The sequence below is a fragment of the Polypterus senegalus genome, chromosome 17, assembly GCF_016835505.1.
Source record: "Polypterus senegalus isolate Bchr_013 chromosome 17, ASM1683550v1, whole genome shotgun sequence".
NCBI lineage: Eukaryota > Metazoa > Chordata > Cladistia > Polypteriformes > Polypteridae > Polypterus > Polypterus senegalus.
Genome location: NC_053170.1, coordinates 90,088,576 through 90,115,832, shown reverse-complemented (window position 1 = coordinate 90,115,832; position 27,257 = coordinate 90,088,576). Strand labels below are relative to the sequence as shown.

Here is a 27,257-nt window from a genome sequence, read left to right as displayed (position 1 = left end):
GTTAAGGTCTTAACGACCATTCCACAGGTGCATGTTAATGAATTGATTATGGTTAATTGAACATGCATGGAAAACATTGTTTAAACCCTTTACAATGAAGATCTGGAAAGTTATTTGGATTTTTAAAACATTATTGTTGAAATACACAGTCCTGAAAAAGGGACGTTTCTTTTTTTGCTGAGTATATATAATATACACACACATATACAGTACATGCACGGAAGAGAGTCAGACATCCCACACAGACATCCCAAGGGAAGCTCCAGGGATCCAAGACATTGCCGTCTTCTCCCGGATTCCCGCAAGTGGCTCTTCATCTCCTGGAAATCGCTCTTCCTCCTAATTATTTTCGCTACAAAAAAAACAATTTCCACTCCTCTTTTCTCTCACTTACTGAATCCATTCACAGTCCGTCCAACATTTTACAGACTGTCTCTTCCCTACACGCAGGTAGGTATCCAAAGTACGGCATTGTAGTTGCACTTTTTTTCGGTTTTCGTTTTTGTACAAGAAAGAATCAAATACAAAAGCCATTCTTTTCGTCAGACTTATGTCTGCAGAAAATAACAATACATTAGTTCGCTGCACTGTTTGCAGCAGACATTTTTCCATAACGGGCGTTTGTTTAGATGATTGCAAAAGGCATGTCGAGGTGAGTGAGGTATTAGATATTTAAGTTACTATTAAATGCTAGGTCGTTAAAGTAACATGTGAAGAAGTTACTTCATTTATAAATACACGTGTATTATTGGGCAGGTTGCAGATTTATTTCTCAGATGAATGAAACCAAATTAATTTCGCTTACCTTGCTGAATAATTACTAACAGATACTTTATTAATCCCAAGGGGAAATTCACATATAGAAATGAAAAGAAATTGTTAAATTGCTCAGTTCATCGTTCATTACTGCTTTATGAGTACAAACCGCTGTACAAATTTGTGAAATATACGATTAATGTTTGTTTAAGAATTACTTCTGAATGCTGTCAAATCACTTTTTTCTTTTTTTTTCTCTCTCCTGACTCACCGGTACGAGGAAAACCCGATTTACCGCTTGACTCGTCCTGGTGTCTACTTTATATCTTTGGCTCTCTAAACCAGGAAAAAAAAAACAACTCACTTTGGGCATTTTTTGTGCATGAAATTACACCCTTGCGATTAAGAGTAAATCAGATGTCTTACAGCAAAAAAAAAAATTAACATAAGGACCATCCCAAAGGCTCAAAGTTACTCCTTTTCACAAAACTATGAAAACACGTGAATCAGTAAAATGTGGCGAGACCTTTTTATGCTAGGTTGCTGATCACGAATATGATACTTTTGATATTTGATTCTTTACCGGTAGTCCAGGCCACTCCCAGAAGGTTAAACATGACAGATGTCCGCCATAAGCATGTGGGATATTGTTTTAGACTATTTCAGGGTCAGTGATTATAATGTTTGTTTTTCATTTTTTGGTCCTTTCCTAGAGATCTAACCATCTATGGGCCTCGATCGAAGGGTGAAATGACAAGTTTCTAATACAATCGGGAATATTTCAACATTTATATCGATATACCCATTTAAATATTTCAAATATTCCACGAAACTTGTCTTGTTTGTTATGTACATCTACCTGATGAAGTAAATCAGTGCAGTTCTTATACCTCGAGTTCAGGCGGCTTGCGCTAACTGGGACGTTTTTTGCATTTCTTCGGGGATCACATGTATGAAGGTAAGGCGCAAGGAGGACAGTACGGGTATCTCAACACGCTTCTTAACGCAGCAACAACAAATTCTGAAAGAACTTTCCTGGGCAGTGGTGCAGTTTTACATTTTTTATTGAAGAGCACAACGTGACCTTTCGAATAAAGACAGAATTCAGACATCAGCTTCAAAGGTATCTTAGAATTTGCTGAATTCAGCTAAATCGTTTGCACGTAGTTTTTTTTTTTTTAATAAAGTTTAAAATGAAGTGTTAACTGAAGTAGTGATGGCGTGGTTATTAATTTAATTTTATATCCTGAAGGGGTGCAGTGCCCCCCTTTCAAGTTTGAGATGTCAGTATATATACAGATTGATAGACAAAATAATTGAGGCTACTTTGTGTCTTGTGAGCCGTATTTCCATCAAGTAACGGTGACGTGAAGCAGTGACACTCAGCGCGCCGGACATCTTAATGATTTATATCCGAATTCAGGCCACAGGGCACCAATAATAGGACAGACATTACAGGCTTCCCCGCATTCAGTAGGAACAAATCCCGAAAGCTCCTTCATGAAGTGAATTTTCATAACAGAATTACGATGAATTTTAATGGAAAACTTATGTACGCGTTTTGCTGCCCACAAAAGAGCCAACGCTTTAGTTCACGTAACGCCGAACTAAATCCAAACGGACAGAACTCTTTGGTAATAACATTAGTCCTCAGAAATAATCCTGTTCTTGCATTGTCCTTGATTAAAGCTCGCTACCTTGAATGTATGTCATCTAGTCTCGCTTTCAAAGTAATGGCCTCTCTATGTCCTTGGGTTTTTCTATGTGCATCCCCGTTTATCCTAAAGTGAGATGCTCGGGACGCTGGCCAGCGTGAGAAGACACGTGACAAGGTGAGTGGCACGCGAACTCATAATCCCGCCTCCCGTCCTTGCGTCCCGCCCACTGAGCCCAGCCCTCTAACCTCCAGTCCTGCTGGTTTGCGCGGGCTGTTGCAAGGCGCACTTGGAAGACATCGTTAAGTGGTCGGGTGTTTGCCACGGCGAAGCAAGTTTGATTCTTTATATTCGAGAAATTCTCGTTAACCGGTTGTTCCATAAGGGGGTAAATTATACTTAAGGTAATTGAACGAGGAAAGCATTTGTGAATATTTGCGTAGTGTTTTTGTTTTCTGGTTGAACTGCAGTAGCGAATGCGCCTGACGACATATATCGGAATGAAAGTAGTCACTTGCGTTTGAAAACGCAGTGAAAGTAGACCGCATATTTTTAGACTTGAGTAAAGCAGAAACACTGACAAAAACCAACTCAAGTACAGTCATGAAGTATTTATAAAGGGTGGCGCGGGGAAACGGGAAATTTTCAATTGACGTTCAATGCACGAATAAACCAATAGCAAAATATATGTAACGATGAAATGCACAGGATGTGCAATTAATGATGGTAATCAATATTCATTCAATAATGGGATGGCGCTTGTCCGGGGTTTGTTTGCGCCCTCTGTTGACTGGGATTGGCTCCAGCAGACCCCCGTGACCCTGTAGTTCGGATATAGCGGTTTGGATAATAGATGGATGGATGGATGGATAATTCATTTTATGTTTTGAAGAAAACATCATGAAGGAATGGTCTGTTTCTCCGTACGCATTCTGACCGCCTTGTTGTGGAAATCCTGCTTTGCTTGACGTGACATGTCAAGAGCGATTTCCTCTTCAATCCTCCTTTTTAGTTCAGCAATGGTTGCAGGCTGTGTGCTGTACACACTTGGTTTTGAAGATGTCCCCACATAAAAAAATCGCAAACAGTGAGATCTGAGGATCACGGGGGTCATGGAATGTCACCAGTGCGAGAAATGACGCGCCTTCCGAACAATCGTCGAAGAGCTGCCATCGACTGTCGGGCGGGCAGTATGGGAAGCGCCTCCGCCTGGGGACTTTATTTTTAAAGGCTGGACCCGTTTAGGCGAAATTACGCACCCATGTGTTAATCGCATGGGCAGACCGGACACGATGATGACGTCCTAACGGGTTAAGGCGCCGAAATTCCGTTTGCGCGGCAGTCACACGATGACCATTAAGGTTTTCACTGCTAGAATGAGCAACAGCTTCTTCCCACTGGCAGTCAGGCTACTGAACACAATGTCTCCCACCCCCGTCACAGAGCTGTCCTTTTCTCCATTCTTTGTCCACCGTATATCTCCGGTCATCAGTTGCTTGTCAATATCAGGTCGATCGGAATAAATGTTGTTCTTGGTTCTGCATGACCTTATATTTATTGTCTAAATATTGTGCTGTGGCCCAGGGAAACATTTTTTTATGCCACTGTGTAATGTACCAAGGTATGTCAGGGTCGTGGGCAGGAGAGGTTTGGGTAGGTCCTACGAACGGTCTCAAAATGTCAGCAGTCCAAAAAAAGCCAAGAAAACCTACTAAACAAGTAGTGTTCGTAACATACCCCTTTACGTTTTATTAAAAAAAAAATACTACACAAATATCAACCGCTGTGCATACTTGGGCTGAATGATTTTGATTTGTGATATACTTGTATATATTTTAAGTCAAGCTTCAGTTCAATATTTACCGTGCAAAAGATTTAAAGTATGATGGAGCATTACCACATGAGATAGCATCAAAATATGAACTGCTTTATATTCTAATGCGAGAATGACCTGTTTATTACATGTTTTAATTGGCATAGAACAATCAAAGAAAGAACAATTATCACAAAAGTGGTGACTTGTGGCTCAGGAACAGCACCTAAATATTGCACAATCTGTAATCAAACAAACATTAATTACTGATAAGTAGCATTTCAGCTTACAATTTAGAAGCCATACAGTGTAAAAGAATAATGTTAAATTTACGATAAAGTACTGGAAGCTGTGGTTGCCCTAAAAAATAAGGCGATCATATTTTTATAAGGTTACAATATTTTTAGGTCTACTGTATAACTTTGTAGAAAGTAACTGTTTTTTCTTTGCAGTACATTCCATTAGATATGAACGTTTAACCATAATCTAATATCCATGCACTGTAGTAAATATGTCAGTCAGTAAACCACTAGAAAATACCGTCCGGATCAAACACCAGTACACAGTTTGCAGTGGAGTGGTGGCTCTGAGGCTCGGGATCTGCACTGTTATTAGTTATCTGCCAACACCAAACATCCTTCCATCCATTATCCAACCCGCTATATCCTACCTACAGGGTCACGGGGGTCTGCTGAAGCCAATCGGGGGGTGGAGGCAGGGCGCCAGCCCGTCAGCCCACTGCACAACACCAAACATGTTTTATTTAATTATACACATTCAAAAGAATTCAGTATTTAAGAATGTTATGGCACATTGTCTGGTCGAGAAGTAAAGTTTGCTTCTGTGGTGTATGGTGTCCTACAGGTATACCCGCTTATCGAATACAACTCGCCATAAATCAGCTTCCACAACCTCAACAAACCTTCAGCACGCCGGGAAAAAGAAGTCGGCTGACTTTGTTCACAAGGAACAACAAGGTAAAAAGGGGGCGTGTCCTTATGCAAATACCGTGACTTCGGTGTTACTGAAAATGCGCTTTACCGTTTTACATTTTACAGTTATTTATCTACGCTATTTAACAGTTTGACACGGTAAACTTAACAGATCTTTTTCAGTGTAACTGTAATGTATCATTACATGTAGCATATTTTGAAAGTAGAAGAATATTGATTTTACAGAACGTGGTTCGCTTCCCGGGTCCTCCCTGCGTGGAATTTGCATGTTCTCCTCGTGTCTGTGTGGGTTTCCTCCCACAGTCCAAAGACATGCAGGTTAGGTGCATTGACGATCCGAAATTGACCCTGGTATGTGGGTGGGTGTGCGTGCCCTGTGGTGGGCTGGCGCCCTGCCCAGGATTTGTTTCCTGCCTTGTGCCCTGTGTTGGCTGGGATTGGCTCCTGCAGACCCCCGTGACCCAGTAGTTGGGATATAGCGGGTTGGATGGATGGATGGAGAACGTGGCTGTAAAAAATAATGAAATGTATTGTTTAAGATATACAGGTAATTTTTCCGTAGAACATAAGGTAACGTTCCTTTTATTCTGAAAAAATATTCTACTTTCACCATTTTACAGTATTTTTTTACCATCAAATTTACTGACAATTTTTTTTTTACAGTGTAATTACCAAAAGAGTGATCACTAAATACAATAACAGAAATAGAATTCTTCCCCTAATGTTCCTACTTCTAGACTTTTCTTCATTTCATTCATCTGTTTGCGTTGGGGGCAATCACTGCTAAAGCTTTCTTTGCCTTGCTGGCTGGAGGTCTTCTTTTTTTAATCTGATCATTATGTAGTTGTCAGCAGTGAGGAGCAATGAGGCATCTGGCTCTCGTATCGATAAATGGATGGATATGGTAGTGCTGGTTCGAGCTCAGGTACCCCCTGGTTGTGGCTGCAACTGCAATCTTTAGCTCCTCCTCTTCTCTTCTTCTTCTTCTTCATCATTATCATCTTCTTACTGGGGTCAATGCTGTGCTGTTCATAGGCTTACTGGTCCTCATGGGCTCCTTTTAATCAGTTTTAATGTGGTGGGGCTGGGTTGTGCTATGGGGTTGTAGGCCTGAGGGTGGGCACTTTTTGTAATTCCTGTCAAAATGGCTTATGTTTCACTTTAAAGTGTTTGCTTTGTATTTCAATAAAAAGTTCAATCACGAAAAAAAGTAATCTGGCCATTTGGTCTTGTATGGACATTAGTCTAAAAAGTGGATTAAGTGGCTTTGAGACTGAACGCTTGGGAGACCTTTGGCTTATAGGTCATGTTATACATTCAATGTAATAATAAATAATAGTACATTTTATTTATATTGCGCTTTATATTTAACAATCTCAAAGTGCTACAAAATAAGAATAAAATTAACAAACAAGATAATCTATAGAAATAATTTAACAAAATGCCTTTCTAAAAAGGTAAGTTTTTAGGTTTCATTTAAAAGCATCAGTCGACTGTGGGGCTCTCAGGTAATCAGGGAGAGAATTCCACAGCCTCGGCGCCACCGAATAAAAAGATCCAATCACCCATAATGCTAAGCTTCGTTCTGGGAATGTTCGTATATTCAATGTAAGTCTGCACTGTCAAGTGTGTGGAAACCAAAAAGTACAGAGCCAGGATCTTTTTAACGTTCACCCTGGTAAACATTCATTAATGTTCTGAACCACCTATTTCCATTATAGGGTTACAGAAAGTTGCCTCTGCCCTGTGTGCCCACTGCCTCTTGCTACTACCGATTGGATGACTTAGTGAGGTCCTCAGATCAGCCCCATAGTAGTCACTCATGGCCTCTGGCGGAGCACCTAGAAGATCAAATTTGACTATAGAGAAAGTAAAAGCTATAACAAGGTTTCTGTGGGTGAAACGGTGGAAGGATCATTACTGAGCCTTGACGGGCAAAGGCGGGGCGCCTTCCACCCAACCCCATCTCCCATTGCCAGCCATCCCCCCTGAGGTGACATCCCGCTGGACCTTAATGTTTCTGTGTTTTTTATGAACGTAACGCTTGTGAATATCAAGAACTGACTGTTTTTGCAAGTGACACAGTGCTCAGTGCCTGGTGACGAATGCGGGTCTCCTCTGTGAAGTGAGCTGTGTAGGTTAGGCTGTCAATGGAAGGAGATCAAGGCAGGACTCGCATAAAAAGCTCCTGCAGAAGGGTTGGTCTGCACAATGGAGAGATTTTGTTTAATGAGCTGTGGGAGAAAGACAGTGTTGGGGTGGAACTGGAGGATCCAATGGGATGCGGGTTTTATTATTGGGGTTTGTCTTGGAGTAGATGTTATGAGGTCTACTCCTTGCTTGATTGAGGACTGTCTCCATGTTATGAGAAGGAAATCCTCCATCAATGAAAAAACTCCTCCTGTTTGATCTCTCTTGCCTTACACGTACCTTCGGTGTTTGTCATTTGCCTTTCTTCAGTATCCTTGTGTGTCTGAACTTCTCTTGGCCATTGCTTCCTCTCTCGATCTCGTTTGACTAAGAAACCAAAGTGAAACTGGCCAATCAGATTGCTCAAAGGCATACACAGAGTAGTGTTTTATTATATAGTAGATACATAGATTGCATGTTTGCAAGATTAAATATTCGCGATTGGCTAAAATGTAGTTATCACCCTGGAGCAGGGGTCCTCAATCACGGTCCTGGAGAGCCGCAGTGGCTGCAGGTTTTTGTTCTGACCTGGTTGCTTAATAAAAAGCACTTACTGCTAAAGTAACCCTTCTTCTTCACTTTAGTGATTTTGAGCCCTTATTGCTTAATTTTGTCTTAAACAGCTATTTTAATTGCTCCTTATTATCAATAACATGCAAATGACAAGAGAGAGCAGCATTTCTCCATTTAGCTTATTTACATTTACACCTCTGTGTATTTATCTGCACTATTGGGTTTAATTAAATACTTGGAAGAAAAATGAAGAGAAAAAAGTGAAGGACTGAGAATTACTCGTCCATTTTAGCCTTCAAATCATTTGCATGATAGAAAGGGAAAGAAAATCTAGGATATGCGAATGACCTGACATAGCAGAGTTAATTTAATTTCATAGCTTGTTAGTGCTTTATTGGCAAGAATTGCTTTCTAATTAAGCAACCAGGTCAGAACAAAAACCTGCAGCCACTGCGGCTCTCCAGGACTGGGATTGAGGACCCCTGCCCTGGAGTATTGTGGAAAAAAAAAATTATTTTTTAGTTGCATAACTACATTCATGAAAAATGCTTTGTTTATAAATATTTGTATATAAATATGCTGAACATAAACTCTAACCAAAGCCACTTTGCTCGGTATAGTTCCATCCACTCCTCCTCACTTGGGGGTATGTGGTGCCCTGCGATCCTGAACTGGATACACGGGTTGGTAAATGGATTGATTGATGGGTTTTGTCTTAGAGATCCAATATTACGTTTTTTTTTAAGTGCATCATTATGCACAATGTATCCTATTGTTCTTCGGAGCCCTCGCGAACTTGACTTGGATTAAGCGGGTTGAGACTATAATGTTACTAAAATGTTTGCTAGCTTTGCCCGACGACATGCACTCCCCTGCTGTGCGGTTCCCTTGCGACTTCTCGTACCAGAGGCTTCCATCTGACCGAGATGGCTGCTGGAAGTCACATGACAGTTACGTATTCGATTACGTCAATAAACTGCTACTTGTCCGAAAGCGTAGACTCTATAAATTGTGTTAACGACTGTTGCTTTCTATTGTGCTGTTAGCCTCAATACCGTACATAAAAAGCCCCAATAACTACACATTCAGGACCCACTCTTATCGGTGTCCTCTGCGCGCCTGAATTTAACACTAATTGTAAAGAGATTAGTATTCCATGTAGCTGTCCGCGGCCCGCCTGTATCCGGTGTGCCTTTGCGGGGTCCTACGTGCCACTTGTGAGCGTAGTGCGCCTGCGTGCTGGCATGTAAACAGCAGGCGCAGCAGCACAACCGCCCAGAGTCAGGCAGTCAGTCAAGCCGGAGAGGTGCGGAATTGTTAGTGTGTACGTGGGGGTGTGCGGATCGAACAGAAGGAAAACACAGCAGCTAAATATCTGACGGACGTTTTATTCAATTCGTGGAAACTGCTAGAAGAGCTGGTGGAGAGTAATAGACGCGAAATGAGAGTAGTGTGTTCCTGCCGGTAGGCAACACGGGCAGAGCTGCCTTTTTTTGTGCGGGGTGGGGTGTTCGGACGAACTGGTGTAGCTCGCCGGGGGTTTTGATGCTTTTTAGAGTTTAAAAAAACGCAGAGTGCCAAACAACCGTTCGACTTTGAGCCGATGCTCTTGTTTTGTGTCAGTTGAAGGAAACCGAAAACAAAACCAAAAACAGGGGACGACGAAGAGGAAGAAGAAGAGGAGGAGGAGGAGGAGGAGGAGGCCGTTCGAATACCCGAGTAGTTTGCGAATTGGCTGTCCACTTCTGAGGCAGACGCCGTATTGAAGTACCAGCATAATGTTAAACCGGGGCCCAGCGGCCAGGCAGGCGGGCAACAGCAACGCGATGACCAAGATATGAGTAATCATCAGGCTGGACCGGGGCTTCCCTTTATATAACTCCGTTTATGACACACGTACAAAGAAGTGCTTGAGCTGAAAAAGAGACAGTGGCTCCATGTTATCCGAAAACAGGTGAGAGTACTTTATTTAAAGTGCCTTCTTCCGCCGACCAAGTTTTATTTAAGCACTGTGCATTGTTCTTATTGTAAAGGTCGTAGAAATGGCGAAATCTGCTGTCTTTCGGGAAAATTGAAGCAGGAAAAAAGTTTTGCTAAGGTTGAGAACTAACGTGTAATTTGCCATTTCTTAACATTTTACTTATTGGTCTGGAATTGTCAAGTCGTGAATGTATTATATGGACATATAAGAAAAGTATTCGTCATTTTACTTTGCTTGAAAGAACAGTGAAATACGTATTTTCTGTAATTGGAATAGTTGGACTGGGGCCCTGTCAATTGGGTTGGTTCATGCCTTCCGGCAAATGCTGTCAGGAAATGTTATGGCTCCTGGGACACTACAATGGAAAAACGGTGTGTGAATAATGATGGACTGGAAAGCGCATGGTTGTTTGCCCCGTGTCCCATGTGGCCATAAAAAAGTAAGAGAAGCCTCGAATAGTTTCTGTGCTACTTTTTTCCCATATGTATTTATAAATATGGCTTCATTAGCAGCACGTTCATTTAGGTGTCCATGTTTCCATGCAGAGAAGTAAATGGGCAACCTCCACAGTGGCATAGTATAGTTGGCAGTTTAGCGTTATTGACGCCTGTTGAGATGCAATTGGTTACAGTTCTTTTGTGTGTGTGTGTGGTTTTTTTTTTTTTGTTTTTTGTCAGTAACATGGTTTGAAGCCCAAACCCTTAACGTAGGTGCTGTACTGCCTGCCTATATATGGCTGCAACATGAAACGGGGGAAAAAAAAATAAAATCTGCATCCGTAAATGGCTCCCTTTTGTGAGTTACTACACATCCTACACTATCATGATGTGAAACTTGTAGGTGTTTACTACTGTAAACCACTGTGCACTGTAACAGGCCTATATCTCAAATATGCTGGGTGACCCTGAATGGATCACTTAACCTCCCCGTGCTCAACGAGTATGGAAGAGAAAATGTGCCGAGTTTCTAAAGTGGATTTTGATGGTTTTCAGCTTGGAAAACCAACACTGCAAGCATCAATATTGTAGATTATGTATTCTTGTATTTTACATCTTAACATACTGTTAGTAGATGTGGACAGAAGTATGGGTACTTCATTTTCAGTTTATGCAAATATAGATTAACAAGTGTGTAAAATTGAGATGATTTAGTGTGGTGCATCCCAGTTATTACTTTTAATTCGACAAGACCACAGACACAGTTGAAAATGGGTTAACTGCCAACTGTATGCGAATTTTAGATGTTTTTTTGTAGTATAGGGAACCATAGACGTTATTAAGTAAGCCTTCAAGAAGTATTGTAGAGAGGAGTTTTATAAACCCGATACGTTTGATATTTTTGGGAAATTAAGGAAATCAGATTGGCAGGCTTGGATGGACCAAATGGCTTATTCTTGTCAAAAGTGATCTAATTTCTTTAATTAAAAAATACACACATGTTCTCTGAACTAAATGGAAAGTGACAAAAATACCTGGTATCCAATGTTCTTACTAGAACAGAAACATGGGTTTTGATGTATGACCTTCCATATTATTTTTCAACTAACTGTGCTACCTGTCTAAGAAGGGTGAAATCTTAAGTAATCCGCATTGACCTCCATGTTTTGCAGGGAACCATCTATTGGACTGTATTTTGTAATTCATGTTGGTATAAAATGCCTTGCATTTGTCATTCCAACAGATGATGCATCACAAACATTTCTAGTAATGCATTTTATTCCAGAACTGTGATGCATCATCTGTTGGAATGACAGAGACATACCAACTAGGCAGACACACAGACACTTGAAACCTTTAATTTGGGGGGGTTAAATAAATCTACTCATAATGACATGGCTGCAAATTTGGTGTTCTCGACCGATTAGTTTATAGAATATCCTTTGGAGAAAATGTCTGCCGTCAGGTACGTACTTTAGCTCTAAGTGTGATTTCTAGATTTGCTGGCTGGTAATTTTGAACAGTTCCCTCTGAGCATGCCGTTCCAATTCTCTCGGGTTAGATGGCCACCTTCTCCCACCTGTGACTTTCAATTCTTTCCACAGATGTTCACTGGTATTTAGATCAGGTGTCACAGCCGTTCAGTTTAGAAAGTCTAATGTTTCTTCTCACCCATTTTTGGGTACAGTGAAATCCTTGCTAATCCACATGAAACATGCCTGCTCACTGAAGTGCCACTATTGATGGGTGTAACTGTCATACTTGCATGAAAAATCTGTGAGATTTCACAAAGATGTTTGAGTTTAACAATTTAAAAAATTGGGTTATCTTGCTGCAGCCCTGTGGCGGCGGAGACACAGCTTTCGGAGTCTGGGCTGTGTGTGTTACTCCACCATGCCCAGAATATTTAAAGGTGCCCAGGCAGCAAAGTAACCTCAAAATATCGCTGAGCCTCCTCCATGATGCACTTTTCTTTTGAAGGCCTTGTTTTGTTTTCTGTACGTGTAGATTTAGCTTGATTTGCCAAAAAGCTCTTGTTTTTTTCTCTCTCTTCCCCAACTCTGTCCAAAGGACATTCTTTCATGGTGGCAACATTCATTTTGCTTAACTCCATTTGGGCTATTTTGTGTGTTTGCTCTCTCTCTTGTGGAGCCCATTTTAAGTTAGACCGAGATGGATAGTGCATCATGAAACTGTTGCACCTTAATTTTGAAACTCTTGTTTTGAAGGGGTTTTTTTTTCCCCTCCTTGGTTCTGCTGCACCATTTGAAGAGCCTTTCTCTTCACTGTTGGTTAAATTTTTCCTTATGTGGCCATCTGCAGGGAAATCAGCTAAGTTCATATGGGTCTTAATTAAATTTGTAACTTTTTATAATATTCGCAGCACAGGATCGCTGGGCTCTTTGGAGATGGCCTTTAAGTTGATCATCCTTCTTTCTTACTTTCCCAGGCCGCTACTCCCTTCCTTTCTATCTGTTTTTCCATGCGTAGTGATTACAATTAGGTGAGTTCTTTTTCTCCATTTAAGATGGCTGAACGAATGTTTTATAACAGTGAAGATCCCTGCGTTAATCATTAAAATATAAAGGATTACTACAAGTCATTTATTTGTTATAGCTTTTAAAAGGTTGCAATAATTTTGTCCAGGCCTTTTTGGAATGTCTTTGTAGAACAGGTAAGACATAAGCTTTTTTAATTTGTTCTGTGCCACTGTGAACCAAAGACAAGCTGGTATCGATGAGGTAAGCTCTGTTAATTTCAGAACTTTTCAGGAAAATGTATTACATTATTTATTTAAATAAAATGTATCAGGCTGTACTACAGTCTTGTGGTGTGATCTTGGGTTGCTTCATCTGTCAGTACTTGTATTGTGTAAATGTGGACAAGTCTTGCAGTTCCTCAAATGTATTTGAATGGTGGTCTCTCCTCGTGGGTGCTATATAAAGCCTTGATGGAGTGATGGCACTTGGTAGTGGTGCTAATATTGCAGAGGTGTAATGGCGTTTATCACCTTTTGAAATGCCTCTAAAGAGTGTGCCTGATGCACAGATGCTGTGTATAAAAAGTTGTGTTGACCACCCCCTTTTTGAGACTGTGACACTGTGCTTTGCCAATGAGTGGAAGTAACTGTACTGCACTTGGTCGAAAGCTGTTGGATTTTGACAGTTGCTTTAAAGCTTTCATGTGAAAATGTGACAATAAACAGTCTGCACAAAGTCTTAAAAGACCTCCTTCTGCACCCACAGGAAGCGTCCCCGCAGCTGTGATCATGAAGACCACCAGCTCCTCCCGCAGCCAAAGCGAAGCAGCAGCAGCAGTAATCATTTACTCCCAGAAGTGGGCCGGGATGCCTGGGACTCTGAGGTATGTCATTCACAGGGCATGGTACTATTGTGGTAGCCAAAAGCTCCAGTCGTGGAAGACCAGCACTGGTGGCAGGTTCACGCTGAAATGTTCAATTAAGAGGCTGCTTCTTCTGGGGTGTGTTTTTGTTTTCTTTCCCTTCCCAAAGTCGCATTCTTTTAGATTTCTCTGGGTGATCCAGTTTTCTTCCTACATGTGAAAGGCATGCAGATTAGGTTGGTGGATGACTCTTAATGAGTCCAAGTATGGGTGTGTGCAGCAATGTGCCCTATGATTTACTGGCATCCTGCTCCGGATTAGTTCCAGCTCCGATGATGGCGTTTTAATTACCGTTCTCGCCCACACTTCTTCATCTCAAGCAGTCTTCCTTTGGTTTATAAGATCTAGCAGAAGCTCGGGTTGGAAACAGCAGCAGAGAGAGGTCTCTTAAATCTTGCAAAATCTTTCTTGTGTCCATAAATGTGGGTTAGAGTATGGTAGGATGGGTGAGTAGATGTTCTGCACGAGAGTCCAAATTGACAGTAGGATTGTGACGTGGTTAGCACTGCTGCTTCACATACACAGCTTCCTGTGCTAGAATCTCACACCTGTTGGTTGTCTGCGTGAGGAATTTGCATGCGATACCCATTACATTATGGAGACTGCACTGTGTTGCTTTGGTGACTCATAGCCCTATTTGTGTGTGCACATTCCACATTCTTGGTGTCCCCCTAGGTTTTCTCTGTGTTGGAGTAGATAAGATTATTAATCCCAAGGGGAAATTCACATACTCCAGCAGCAGTATACTGATACAAAAAGAAAAAAATTAAAGAGTAATAAAAATGCATGTAAAAACAGACAATAACTTATGAAGAGGTTATAATGTTTAGCATTTACCCCCCAAGCCCCCCAGGTGGAGTTGAAGAGTCGCATAGTGTGGGGGAGGAACAATCTCCTCAGTCTGTCACTGAAGCTACTCCTCTGCCTGGAGATGATCCTGTTCAGTGGATGCAGTGGATTCTCCATGATTGACAGGAGTCTGCTTATCTGATCATCTAAAGAATGGACAGACGATGCCTCTGAGGCTTTTTTTTCTTCATTGCCTTTTTATCAGGATTTGCAGCTTTAGTTTAGATACCAGTTGGGTGGCACAGTTGCTATATCTGCTGTCTCGCATCTCCCGGCGACCATGTGTAAATCCCACCCCAGTTACTGTCCTTGTGTAATTGGTATAATCTTCCCATGTCTGCAAAGGGCCCTGGTCACCCTACAGTTTAACTGGATTCTGAAAATAGACGCATAGTTTAAAAATCATTCACATTTGGCTTCAATCCACAGCACCCTCTGACTCCCACCCAACACCTCAGTTTGAGAGTCTGAGTGAGTGAGTGAAGGTCCCCGTCATTCATTGGTGAGGAGTCTCGTCTTCAGTTCCCATGTTAATGCACTTTCTCTGTGTGCACTACTCTGATTATTTCCGGAAAGTATTCATTTAACGATACTAGCAAAAAAAAACTGCATCCGTCTTGCACATGGTGAGCATATGACTTGATGACATGAATATCAATTATATAACGTGAGTAACAAAAGTTTTTTTTTTTGTGAGTTTTTTTGATATTGTTTGCTGTCCAAAGACCTCTGTTCTGTCAGAGTTTACCTGTGTTCTGAATGAAAACACACGGTTACATTTTTTTAAACCAAATCAGTAACGCACAAAAATACAACTTTTGGGTGGAGTTTTCCTTTAAAGGATGAGTTTGATATTTTTCTGGTTGAAGTTATTTAGTAAAAAAAAAAACCACACGGTATATACAGTGGCTTGCAAAAGTATTCGGCCCCCTTGAACTTTTCCACATTTTGTCACATTACAGCCACAAACATGAATCAATTTCATTGGAATTCCACGTGTAAGACCAACACAAAGTGGTGTACACGTGAGAAGTGGAACGAAAATCATGATTCCAAACGTTTTTTACAAATAACTGAAAAGTGGGGTGTGTGTAATTATTCAGCCCCCTGAGTCACTACTTGTAGAACCACCTTTTGCTGCAATTACAGCTGCCAGTTTTTCTCTACCAGCTTTGCACATCTAGAGACTGAAATCCTTGCCCATTCTTCTTTGCAAAACCGCTCCAGCTCAGTCAGATTAGATGGATGGACAGCGTTTGTGAACAGCAGTTTTCAGATCTTGCTAAAGATTCTCGATTGGATTTAGATCTGGGCTTTGACTGGGCCATTTGAACACATGGATATGTTTTGTTTTAAACCATTCCATTGTTGCCCTTGCTTTATGTTTAGGGTCGTTGTCCTGCTGGAAGGTGAACCTCCGCCCCAGTCTCAAGTCTTTTGCAGACTCCAAGAGGTTTTCTTCCAAGATTGCCCTGTATTTGGCTCCATCCATCTTCCCATCAACTCTGACCAGCTTCCCTGTCCCTGCTGAAGAGAAGCACCCCCAGAGCATGATGCTGCCACCACCATATTTGACAGTGGGGATGGTGTGTTCAGAGTGATGTGCAGTGTTAGTTTTCCGCCACACATAGTGTTTTGCATTTTGGCCAAAAAGTTCCATTTTGGTCTCATCAGACCAGAGCACCTTCTTCCACATGTTTGCCGTGTCCCCCACATGGCTTGTGGCAAACTGCAAACGGGACTTCTTATGGTTTTCTGGTAACAGTGGCTTTCTTCTTGCCACTCTTCCATAAAGGCCAACTTTGTGCAGTGCACGACTAATAGTTGTCCTATGGACAGATTCCCCCACCTGAGCTGTAGATCTCTGCAGCTCGTCCAGAGTCACCATGGGCCTCTTGGCTGCATTTCTGATCAGCGCTCTCCTTGTTTGGCCTGTGAGTTTAGGTGGACGGCCTTGTTTTGGTAGGTTTACAGTTGTGTTATACTCCCATTTCTGAATGATCGCTTGAACAGTGCTCCGTGGGATGTTCAAAGCTTTGGAAATCTTTTTTGTAGCCTAAGCCTGCTTTAAATTTCTCAATAACTTTATCCCTGACCTGTCTGGTGTGTTCTTTGGACTTCATGGTGTCGTTGCTCCCAATGTTCTCTTAGACAACCTCTGAGGTGGTCACAGAGCAGCTGTATTTGTACTGACATTAGATTATACACAGGTGCACTCTATTTAGTCATTAGCACTCATCAGGCAATGTCTGCACTCAGACCAAAGGGGGCGGAATAATTACGCACACCTCACTTTGCAGTTATTTATTTGTAAAAAATGTTTGGAGTCCTGTATGATTTTCGTTACACTTCTAACGTGTACACCACTTTGTGTTGGTCTTTCACGTGGAATTCCAATGAAATTGATTCATGTTTGTGGCTGTAATGTGACAAAATGTGGAAAAGTTCAAGGGGGCCAAATACTTTTGCAAGCCACTGTATGTATTTGTCATGCAAAATTGTGTTCTAAAGTTGAGCATTTTCTGTAAATCAAAAAAAAAAGTAATTTCCAGCCCTGATGTTTTATAATGGAGCCTCATGGAGCAAGGGACACTTGGAAAACCAAATCCAAAAAGCTTGCCACTTTTCTAGCCAAAGTTGTTGAGCATTGATCCACGCTTTGAAATTACGCACACACTGAAAAATGGCTTATAGGTGTCATTTTCAAACTAAAAAAAAAAAAAAAATCAACATTGTGATTCAGCCATTCAAAATAATAATAAAAAGAAACAAAAATTGCGCACACTCCGTGGCTTTGTGGTTTACTCTGAAAAGACCAAATTCACAGGAAACTGCTTGTGCCATGTGCTTAATATCGTGTTGTGTTACTTCCCTGTTTATGTGAGGTCCCCTCTCAGAAAGGCCACTGGTATGTCACACAAGAGAAACAAAATGTGTCCTTACCTCGAGGGAAATGGCACCAGGAATACGTGATAAAATGATTTCCAGTTTCCTTTTGTTGTCACAAACGTGCATCAGAAACATGGAAGGCGTCTGTTTTAGAGACGACATATTTGATGAGATCTGTTACAAAACACTGGGAGCGGCTATGTTTTTTTTTTTTTTTTTTTGTCCTTATTTCTAGAACACTCAACTTAAGAACACAATTTCATTTGGCAAATGCACATATGCCATGTTTGTGAAGAAATAAGTTTAAAAAAAAAAAAAAATGCAAACTTATCCTTTTAATATCTAATAAACTGAAACAATTAGTGCTGACCTTGAACACAAAATGGTTAGCCAGTGAGCAGTTGGCATGTTAATTACTTGCTAATGAAAAAATATCCATCCATTATCCAATCCGCTATAACCTAACTACAGGGTCACATGGGGTCTGCTGGATCCAATCCCAGCCATCACAGGGCGCAGGTCAGGAAACAAACCCTGGGCAGGGTGCCAGCTAACCGCAGGGCACACACACACACCAAGCACACAGTAGAGACAATTTAGAATCGCCAGTCCACCTAACCTGCATGTCTTTGGACTGTGGGAGGAAATCCACGCGGACACGGGGAGAACATGCAAACTCCATGCAGGGAGGACCCAGGAAGTGAACCCGGGTCTCCTAACTGCGAGGCAGCAGCGCTATAATTCTTAAACAACTTGAAATAAAAGCAAGAAGCAACTTGGCAGAATGTGTTTGCACACAAAGCCACATAATCGCCATGCATCTTTCTAAATTTTAGTGACACGTAATGCCAGAGTTATCGGTTTCTGAAGTTTACAGTCAAGGCTGAATTAGCCATTTAACTAAAGAAGAAAGTTTTAAGGAGCAAGGACTGGCATAAATTAAGAAAATGGTCTTAACTAGTAACTTATATCTCCCAGTTGGTCTTAGAACACCTCGGGGTTCCCTTCAAAGGAGTTGGAAGATGTGGTGTTTTTGGGGGAAGTCTGGGCATCTTTGTGCAGACTGCTGCCCCCGTCACCTGACCAGATAAATGGCAGAACATGAGTAGATGGCGTTGGAGAAAATCTTTTAGTAACCCTTTAGCTCATTGGTCTGTTTGGGTCACAAGATTGCTTTGTGATAAACAAGCCAGCATTGTTCCATCTGTGAAATGCAGCAGTGTTCAGCATCTGCTTGAAGGGAAGTAATAAAATTACCAATGTATCAAAGGCGCTATATACTGACTTGTGTCTGTCTGTTTTAAAGTCTGGAGACCCTTCTCCAGGAAGCAGCCTCTGACTTGAATCTCAACAGTGAGCACATATTCCATTATTCATGTTTAGTTCGTTCTGTTTTACCACTTGAAGTAAGTGTTCTTCATATAACGTGCATGCTATCTGCTAGATGATAAAGATGGCTCTTGCACTGTATGTTCATATCTACAAAAGCTTAGTCCGAGCAAAACTGTTTGCACATCTGTGATTACAGGGGAGGAAAACACCCGTGCTCCAGAGGTGTCTTTGTTCAACACATTTTCTTACATGCTTGCGGGAGTACAGAGAGCCTTTTGCTTCAATGATGTGATTTCGGGATCAACAATTTTCCCAGTTGATGGATGGATGGATGGATGCCTCGTGTCCATAGGACACTTTTTTTTTTTGAGACTCGGTTTAATTGAGTCTCTGATTGGGATAAAAATTGTTTGCCAGAGTGTCGCCTCCTCTGTGTCCACGTTATCAGAATTTGTGATTTGTGACACTCCTTGAATTTCCAGTTGGCCTTTGAGAAACATTAAATTGCTGTTGACTTGTTACGTGGTCTGCAAAATGAGCAATTACAGATAAATTATCTTATGTAAAAAAGATCAATAAATTATTTTGTTAGGTTACTTGTTACTTTAAAAAAATAATCTGACTCTGTAACACAGGCACTTTTAGCACATCACTCCCAGCACTGGTAAAATTGCACATTTAATGTTTGAAGTAAAAATACCTGCATTAGTTTAAAAAAAAAAAAAAAACAAAAGATAAAGACGGTGTTAGTGTTGGTACAGAGGAGTATTCCTGTCATTTCAGAAAAAAATTTGCTATGTTATTTGGCAGAAGTACTGCATATTTTTCACAAAAACATCGCCTGCTGCTGTTGGTGTAACATTGTGAGTGTGCATGTGTGGCGTGACTGCAATTATAAATGTACATTTAATCCTGCATGTGCTGTTGGGTTAGCAAGAAACAAACCTGGCGGACAGTACGTCATTCCTTCACAGGGCACAGTAGCCTACACGGCAGAGAGAGAGAGAGAGGGGTTAGGCGCCACACTGATACGGCGCATTGCTGCACCCACCACATGACAAATCAACTCGGGATCCCAGATTAGGACCCGAGTGCAGCCATGCCAACAGGTGACGCCTCGGCACCACACCAGTTCAGATGCAGTGGAACAGTGCGAGGAGGAGTTGTGGTTTTTTTTTTTTGGTGGCTGGAGTGCCAATTCTGCCACCATCCCCCAGGTTTTTCCTTGGAGGGCCTACATGCAGGACTGGATGCAGATTAACGTCATACTCGGGACGGAGCAACTGTTGTTAAGGGCCTTGCTCAAGGGCCTAACGGAGTCGTCACTTTTGGCATTTTTACAGGATTTGAACCGGCAACCTTCCAACTAGCAGTGCAGATCCCTAATTTCAGAGCCACCTCTCTGCTCTACAGTTGCACAGCCAATCGGAAAAGAGTGTGCTGCTTGCAATCCACTAACGGAAACCTATGAAAAAATATATTTTTTTTATTTTTTTTTTAAAACCATCAATTTTTCTGTGGATATTTAGAAACTGTGACTGGGTGGCACAGCTGCTAGTGTTAATACCGTGAATCTTTGGGGGCAACACATGAAGGACGAAACGTATCTTATTAAATTATCTGGTTTGGCTGTGCTTCTGGACAGTTTCATGAATGTTCATGTTCGCTATGCGCTTAGGATTTCTTAACAAATTCTGGTCAGGGAAATGTGCAGTTTTTCATTCAAAAGAAGAAATAGTAATGCAGAAATGTTAAACATTACTTTTTTTATAATTTTTTTGTAAGTGCACTACCAGTTTTTCTTAAAATTTACCATATTTTTCGCTCCATATGACTCACCTAGGTTTAGAGGAGGAAAAAAAAAATTCTGAACCACTAATATAAAAAAAAAAAAAATTTATATATATATATATATAAACTGCTCAAAAAATTAAAGGAACACTTTGAAAACACATCAGATCTCAATGGGAAAAAGAAATCCTCCTGGATATCTATACTGATATAGACTCGGTAATGTGTTAGGAGCGAAAGGATGCCACATCGTTTGATGGAAATGAAAATGATCAACCTACAGAGCCCTGAATTCAAAGACGCCCCAAAAATCAGAGTGAAAAAATTATGTGGCAGGCTAGTCCATTTTGCCCAAATTTAATTGCAGCAACTCCAAATTGTACGCAGCACTTTGTATGGCCCCTGTGTTCTTGTATACATGCCTGACAACATCGGTGCATGCTTCTAATGAGATGACAGATGGTGTTGTGGGGATCTCCTCCCAGATCTGGACCAGGGCATCACTGAGCTCCTGGACAGTCTGAGGTGCAACCTGGTGGCATTGGATGGACCAAAACATAATGTCCCAGAGGTGTTCTATTGGATTTAGGTCAGGAAAGTGTGGTGGCCAGTCAATGGTATCAATTCCTTCATCCTCCAGGAACTGCCTGCATACTCTCACCACATGAGGCCAGGAATTGTCGTGCACCAGGAGCCACTGTACCAGCATAGGGTCTGACAATGGGTCCAAGGATTTCATCCTGATACCTAATGGCAGCCAAGGTGCCTTTGTCAAGCCTGTAGCGGTCTGTGTGACCCTCCATGGATATGCCTCCCCAGACAATCATTAACCCACCACCAAACTGCTCATGCTGAATGATGTTACAGGCAGCATAATGTTCTCCATGGCTTCTCCAGACCCTTTCACTTCTGTCACGTGCTCAGGGTGAACCTGCTCTCATCTGTAAAAAGCACAGGGCACCAGTGGTGCATCTGCCAATTCTGGTATTCTATGGCGAATGCCAATCGAGCTGCATTCTGCTGGGCAGTGAGCTCAGGGCCCATTAGAGGACATGGGGCCCTTGGGTCACCCTCATGAAGTCTTTCTGGTTGTTTGGTCAGAGACATTCACACCAGTGGCCTGCTGGAGGTCATTTTGTAGGGCTCTGGCAGTGCTCATCCTGTTCCTCCTTGCCCAAAGGAGCAGATACTGGTCCTGCTGATGGGTTATGGACCTTCTATGGCCCTCTCCAGCTCTCCTAGAGTAACTGCTTGTCTCCTAGAATCTCCTCCATGCCCTCGAGGCTGTGCAGGGAGACACAGCAAACCTTCTGGCAATGACACGTATTGATGTGCCATCCTGGAGAAGTTGGACTACCTGTGCAACCTCTGTAGGGTCCAGGTATCGCCTCATGCTACCAGTAGTGACACTGACTGTAGCCAAATGCAAAACTAGTGAAGAAACAGTCAGAAAAGATGAGGAGGGAAAAATGTCAGTGGCCTCCACCTGTTAAACCATTCCTGTTTTGGGGGTCATCTCATTGTTGCCCCTCTAGTGCATCTGTTGTTAATTTCATTAACACCACAGCAGCTGAAACTGATTAACAACCCCCTCTGCTACTTAACTGACCAGATTAATATCCCATAAGTTTCATTGACTTTATGCTATACTCTGATTAAAAAGTGTTCCTTTAATTCATTTGAGCAGTATATATATAATTTATTTATATTTAATAGAGCAGAATAATATTCAACCATTTAAAGTCAACAGCGGTGTTAAGAGCACTCCTTGCTGTCATTAACAAATGAGGAGAGACTTTAAGGTCCAAGCAAAGCACTCTTGTAGTTTTCTGGAAACCCCAAGACCTCCTCATCACTCGTGTCAGAATTTCTGAAGCTCAGTTGCTCACAATCGCTGATCTCACTTTCATATGATGCTCTCTTCAGTTCCATTTCAGACATTGTTAATGGCAGCTCCCACCTGCAGCTATAGGCTCTTCAGTACGCGAGCGACTCTCCACGTTCGTGTTTAGATCTGGATGGTGCATGTGCCCAAAACATTAACATTAAATTTACTTGTATAAAATCCAGGTCAAATGTTGTTTACCTTGATTTATTTACTTATTTCCTACACCGTAAAGTCACAAATAGACTGCAGAGCTTCCTGTGTTTGACTGACACGGGCATGTTCAGAAAGTACACGTGTAATGAACTGAATAGTGCCTGCTGACACTTTAGTGCGTGAACAATGGAACGAGAATGCAGTTAGACTTCTTTTTTTGGGCACATGCACCATCCAGATCTAAACTCTAGCGTGGAGAGTCGCTCGCTCGCGCACTGAAGAGGCTATAGCTGCAGGTGGAAGCTACCGTCATGTACTTTGCATACAAGAACCAGTTTGAATGTTATTTACCTGTTTACCTTGATTTATTTACTTACTTCCTACAGTGTAAAGTCACAAGTAGACTGCAGAGCTTCCTGTGTACATAGACAAAGTACAGCGACGGCAAAAGTGCGACGTGTATTCTTTCTCCGATGTAGAACCCTCGTTGTCATCGGAGTCAGGTCAGGTAATACACATCACGGTCTGTGACTCAATATTTGCTCCATAAGATGCACAGACATTTCTACCCTTTTGGGGGGAAAAAAAAGTCTTTTGGAGTGAAAAATATGGTAATTGGTTGAAATGCACATCTGTGGGTTACTTAAAGCCCCTCTGCATGTCTTAAAGCAGAGTTGGAACAGACTTGTGTTACTGCACCAGTACTACTTGAGACGATCGTCCGGCAATTAATGGCAAGAAAAGGGCAATTAACAAATGACATGAGACAGAGCGCTTATTACCCTTTGAAGTGTAGGCCTTTCATTTAGAGAATTTGCCAAAAAAAATAATCCATGAGTCCCAGTGGTGTTGTAAAGTGGAAGAAACTCTGACAGGAAGAGATGGGCAGACCAAAGGTCACAACCCTGAGGGTCATCCGCTTGTGTGGTCACGGGGGCCTCGCAGCACAACCGCCGCAAGCACAGATGATCAGTGCAGGTTGAAAAAAGCAAATGTCAACCTCGGCGAGATGAGGAGACTTTGTTGCCGCAGGTTTGACAGGGCCATTCAATTAAAGGACAGAGTAGGCCTGTCGTACTCGGTGGGCGGACGCTGCAGGCAGCATACTGTAGTGGAGGTGACTGTGAGGTGGGCTGGTGATGAACCGCCCATCGATGCCCCCATTCATTCTCAATAGCAAGCCTGCTTGTACTGTTGCGTACATTGCAGGAAGTTGTCTCATGTCAGTACATCAGACGTGTTGACGACGGGTGCCTTCCTGCTGTGATAGCGTTTACAGTGCTGTGCAGAAGAGCTCATCTTAACCTTTTGTCTTCACCCTTCAACAATGTCTCTGAAACACAAATCTGATGCAAGTGCTGGTAAAACAGTAAAGAAGAGAAAAACCATCACCATTGAAAATAAAGTAGAAATAATAAAAAGGTCAGAGGGAAGTGAAACTCCATCATTCATTGGCAGAGCACTTGGTTACAGTCGGTCAACAATAATGTACCTGTTCCGACTTGCATACAAATTCAACTTAAGTACAAACCTACAGTCCCTATCTCGTACGTTACCTGGGGACTGCCTGTATAAAGTTTGCGCATGCCATTGAGTTATGGAAAGTGTCACAAAATGTGCATAATTACGTTTAAAAGGTTTGCGATCTTGTGAGGCTGCATTGCTAGCTGTCTGGGGCCGCGGGTTGGACGCTCCTCGTCTAAACAAATGACGCCACGGTACTTTGCTATGGATGCAGTCATGTGGGTTTTTGGGGAAAATCCCTGCTTGATTGTGAACTCCTGCCTGAAATGGGGTCTGGTCTCCCTGTCTCCAACGGTTTTATTTCCTATTGACCATCATTTTTGTAAGACTTGGTGCATCCAAATGTGAATCAGATGGACATGTTGGGGGGGGGGTGTGTGCATGGAGTGAGGAAGCCCTCATTTGTGGCAGATCAGTTAAGAAGCACGCCATTGGATGGCTGTCGACGTAACTTGAATTGATTGCACATTTTAACCACCCCCGTCTGTCTGTCTGTCTGTCTGTCTCTCTTTCTAGTCTTCAAGCAGTGAGAGCAGCGCCATCAGCAGCCCCGAGTGTCCTGGTGCCAGCAGTCAGTTTGCAGAAGCGGGAGGAGGTGGAGGGCTCTTAAATCCAGGGACTTCCAACCCTGCTACCTCTCTTTCTGTGCACTTTACTGAAGAGTCAGTTCTGCAGGATCAGGACTGCTACCAACGAATCAACCGCATTCTGCGGGAGGCGCACTTCCACAGTCTGCAGAGCCGCGCCCACCCTGGGACCACGTGACTCCCCGCAGTGCCACACCTCTGCTGCTCGACTTCCTCTAAGGGATGAGGGAGGCGGTGTCCCACCCCCCCCAACTCCCCCTCCACTGCACGCCTTGATTGCCAAGACACACGAGGGCCTCTGGTAATGTGGCTTTTCCAGATTGTTTCCCTGAGTACTGCTTTGTTTTGCAATTTTTTTTTTTTTGAGGGGTCAACTTTCACCCCCCACCCCCCTTTCACATTTGCTTGGGGGTGGGGTCAGGGGATGTACAGCGAGACTGCGGGTAAATAAAATGTTTGCAGTATGTGTTTTTCCTAATGTCCATTATCCACAAGTGCTTTTTTGATGATGAAAAATGGAGCACATGAATCTTGTTAGTTTACACCACACGTGTTCTCACCGTTCATCCTGAGAGCAAGCAGACTGCTGGAAAGTGTCATTACGGGTGTGTTACGGTCTATTACAAATCCCCAAATAGGGCGAAGAGCACCTCTTCTTTGATTATGGTTTAAAGGACAACTCCAGCGTCCCCCTTGTCAGTTTCTGTAGTCCCCTTTCTCTTCTTATTCCTCAACCCGCAACTGTACAGACAGTTCTTGAGCAAAAAACGTACTGAATATGTCTTCTGTTAGTCAGTAGGACTGGGATGAAGAAAAGCGGAGTTTAAAAATCCTTGCCATAGGTAAGGCTGTGGAGATTCCCCATAACCCATCTGCCCCGCTGCTTATTTTCTAGAAAAAGAAAAACAAAAAAAAACAACAAATTGATCAAATTGCACCAGCCAGAGCACAAAGAAAGCCACCATCAGGACAACCTGCTAGCACTTGAGTCTCCTACTGTCCAACAGACTGCAATTTGCCAAAGTGTGCGGCGGAGGGGCTGCTCTGCTCGTCTTAAGAGCCTTGTGTCCTCGAGCTAAAGGGCTACACAATCATTCAGTCGCACCGCAGCCCACCGTGCCCACAACCCACACATTTTGCACTACCGTTTGTGTATTGTCCGGCTGCTTTGTGTTGTTGTCAAATGCCCCCAATTCTACCCCCCACCCCACCCCTTACTAAACCCCTAAGAGGCATATGATGCAGTTGAATGATGAACGAATGATGCAGATGTTTCTCTAAATTCGCTCGTCAGTCTAATTTTTATTATTTTGGAGAAACCCACAGGCAGCACTTGAGCGTTTTGGTGAGTGGTAGCCATTGACACTGCAGGAGAGGTGGGTGAAAGAGAGAGACCCTCGGTTTTGTGAGTCTAAACGTCCTCAGCCTTTGTTTCAGTTGCCTCCCCACCGTCCGTCTCTAAGGTTCATTCCTCCAGCACACATTTGTGGACGTCACTTGTACATTTTTAACACACTTTTTTTATTTTTATTTTATTTTTTCAAGGAGTAATTGCCGTACATTGGAACTGCAGTAGGTAGTGTAGGACATTAATGGTGAATATTTGTCTGTGGTCAACGGCCAGAAATGCGGTGTTGGGCGGACCGACCTGAACGTGTCAACTGAGCTCGGGTTCAGAGAGCGCTGCACTGTGGGTGCCATTGCACTTCTGACTTCCAGTCTTGTAGAGTCGTCATTCACCTCAAGTCCGCCTTGTTGTTGTATTCATGTGTACCTCGACTTGAGTGTGTCGCTGTAACAAAACCAAGGGAATTGTTTTCTTGCAGTTTAGCTGTGCATCATTAGCTTTAAGCTTGGAGAGGGGGAAAAAAAAAAAAAAAGTTTGGATTTTTTTTTTCTTTTTTTTTGTTGATTCCATAATGGGAACTTCAATAAAATTTGTTTTTAATTGGTTACCCCTGGTGGTTTGTTTTTTCCTTTCTTTTTTGACCAGTTTTTTTATTGCTTATATTCCTAATAGACAGGAGTCTCTGTGGACTGTGATGTTTGCTGATGATGGCGTGATCTGTAGTGATAGTAGGGAGCAGGTTCAGGAGACCCTGGAGGGGGGTGAAGGTCAGTAGGACCACCAGGACAGAATACATGTGTGTGAATGAGAGGGCGGTCAGTGGAGTGGTGAGAATGGAGGGAGTAGAGTTGGCAAAGGTGGATGAGTTGAAATACTTGGGATCAACAGTACAGAGTAATGGGGGTTGTGGACGAGAGGTGAAGGAGAGTGCAGGCAGGATGGAGAAGAGTGTCAGGAGTGATTTGTGACCGACGGGTATCAGTGAGAGTGTAAGGGAAGGTCTACAGGACGGTGGTGAGACCAGCTGTGCTATGTGGGCTGGAGACGGTGGCACAAGGGACAGAGCTGGAGGTGGCAGAGCTAAAGATACTAAGATTTACATTGGGGGTAACGAGGATGGACAGGATTAGAAAGGAGGACATTAGAGGGTCAGCTCAGGTTGGGAGACAGTCAGAGAGGTGAGATGGTGTTGGTTT

The 27,257-nt window shown here is 42.5% G+C and overlaps 1 protein-coding gene across 2 annotated transcripts; it reads left to right on the top strand.

The window, feature by feature from the left end:
• Window positions 1–9,079: 9,079 nt before the first annotated feature.
• Window positions 9,080–26,468, top strand: si:dkey-21c1.1 (protein FAM104A-like). 2 transcript variants are annotated; one of them, XM_039739347.1, is made up of 4 exons: window positions 9,080–9,344; window positions 9,504–9,834; window positions 13,544–13,661; window positions 24,643–26,468. In XM_039739347.1, exons 2-4 carry the CDS (start codon window positions 9,818–9,820, stop codon window positions 24,889–24,891), a joined length of 384 nt encoding a protein of 127 aa, XP_039595281.1. In that variant the 5' UTR covers window positions 9,080–9,344; window positions 9,504–9,817; the 3' UTR covers window positions 24,892–26,468. The 2 variants fall into 2 exon arrangements, with proteins under 2 accessions (XP_039595281.1, XP_039595280.1); XM_039739346.1 differs by having other exon boundaries at window positions 9,080–9,834.
• Window positions 26,469–27,257: the final 789 nt, after the last annotated feature.

What these genes read in the sequence shown, in the direction of transcription:
- si:dkey-21c1.1 (XM_039739347.1), top strand. An exon ending in GGGATGCCTGGGACTCTGAG is followed by an intron (nt 13,662 to 24,642) that starts GTATGTCATTCA and finishes CTCTCTTTCTAG; the next exon opens with TCTTCAAGCAGTGAGAGCAG.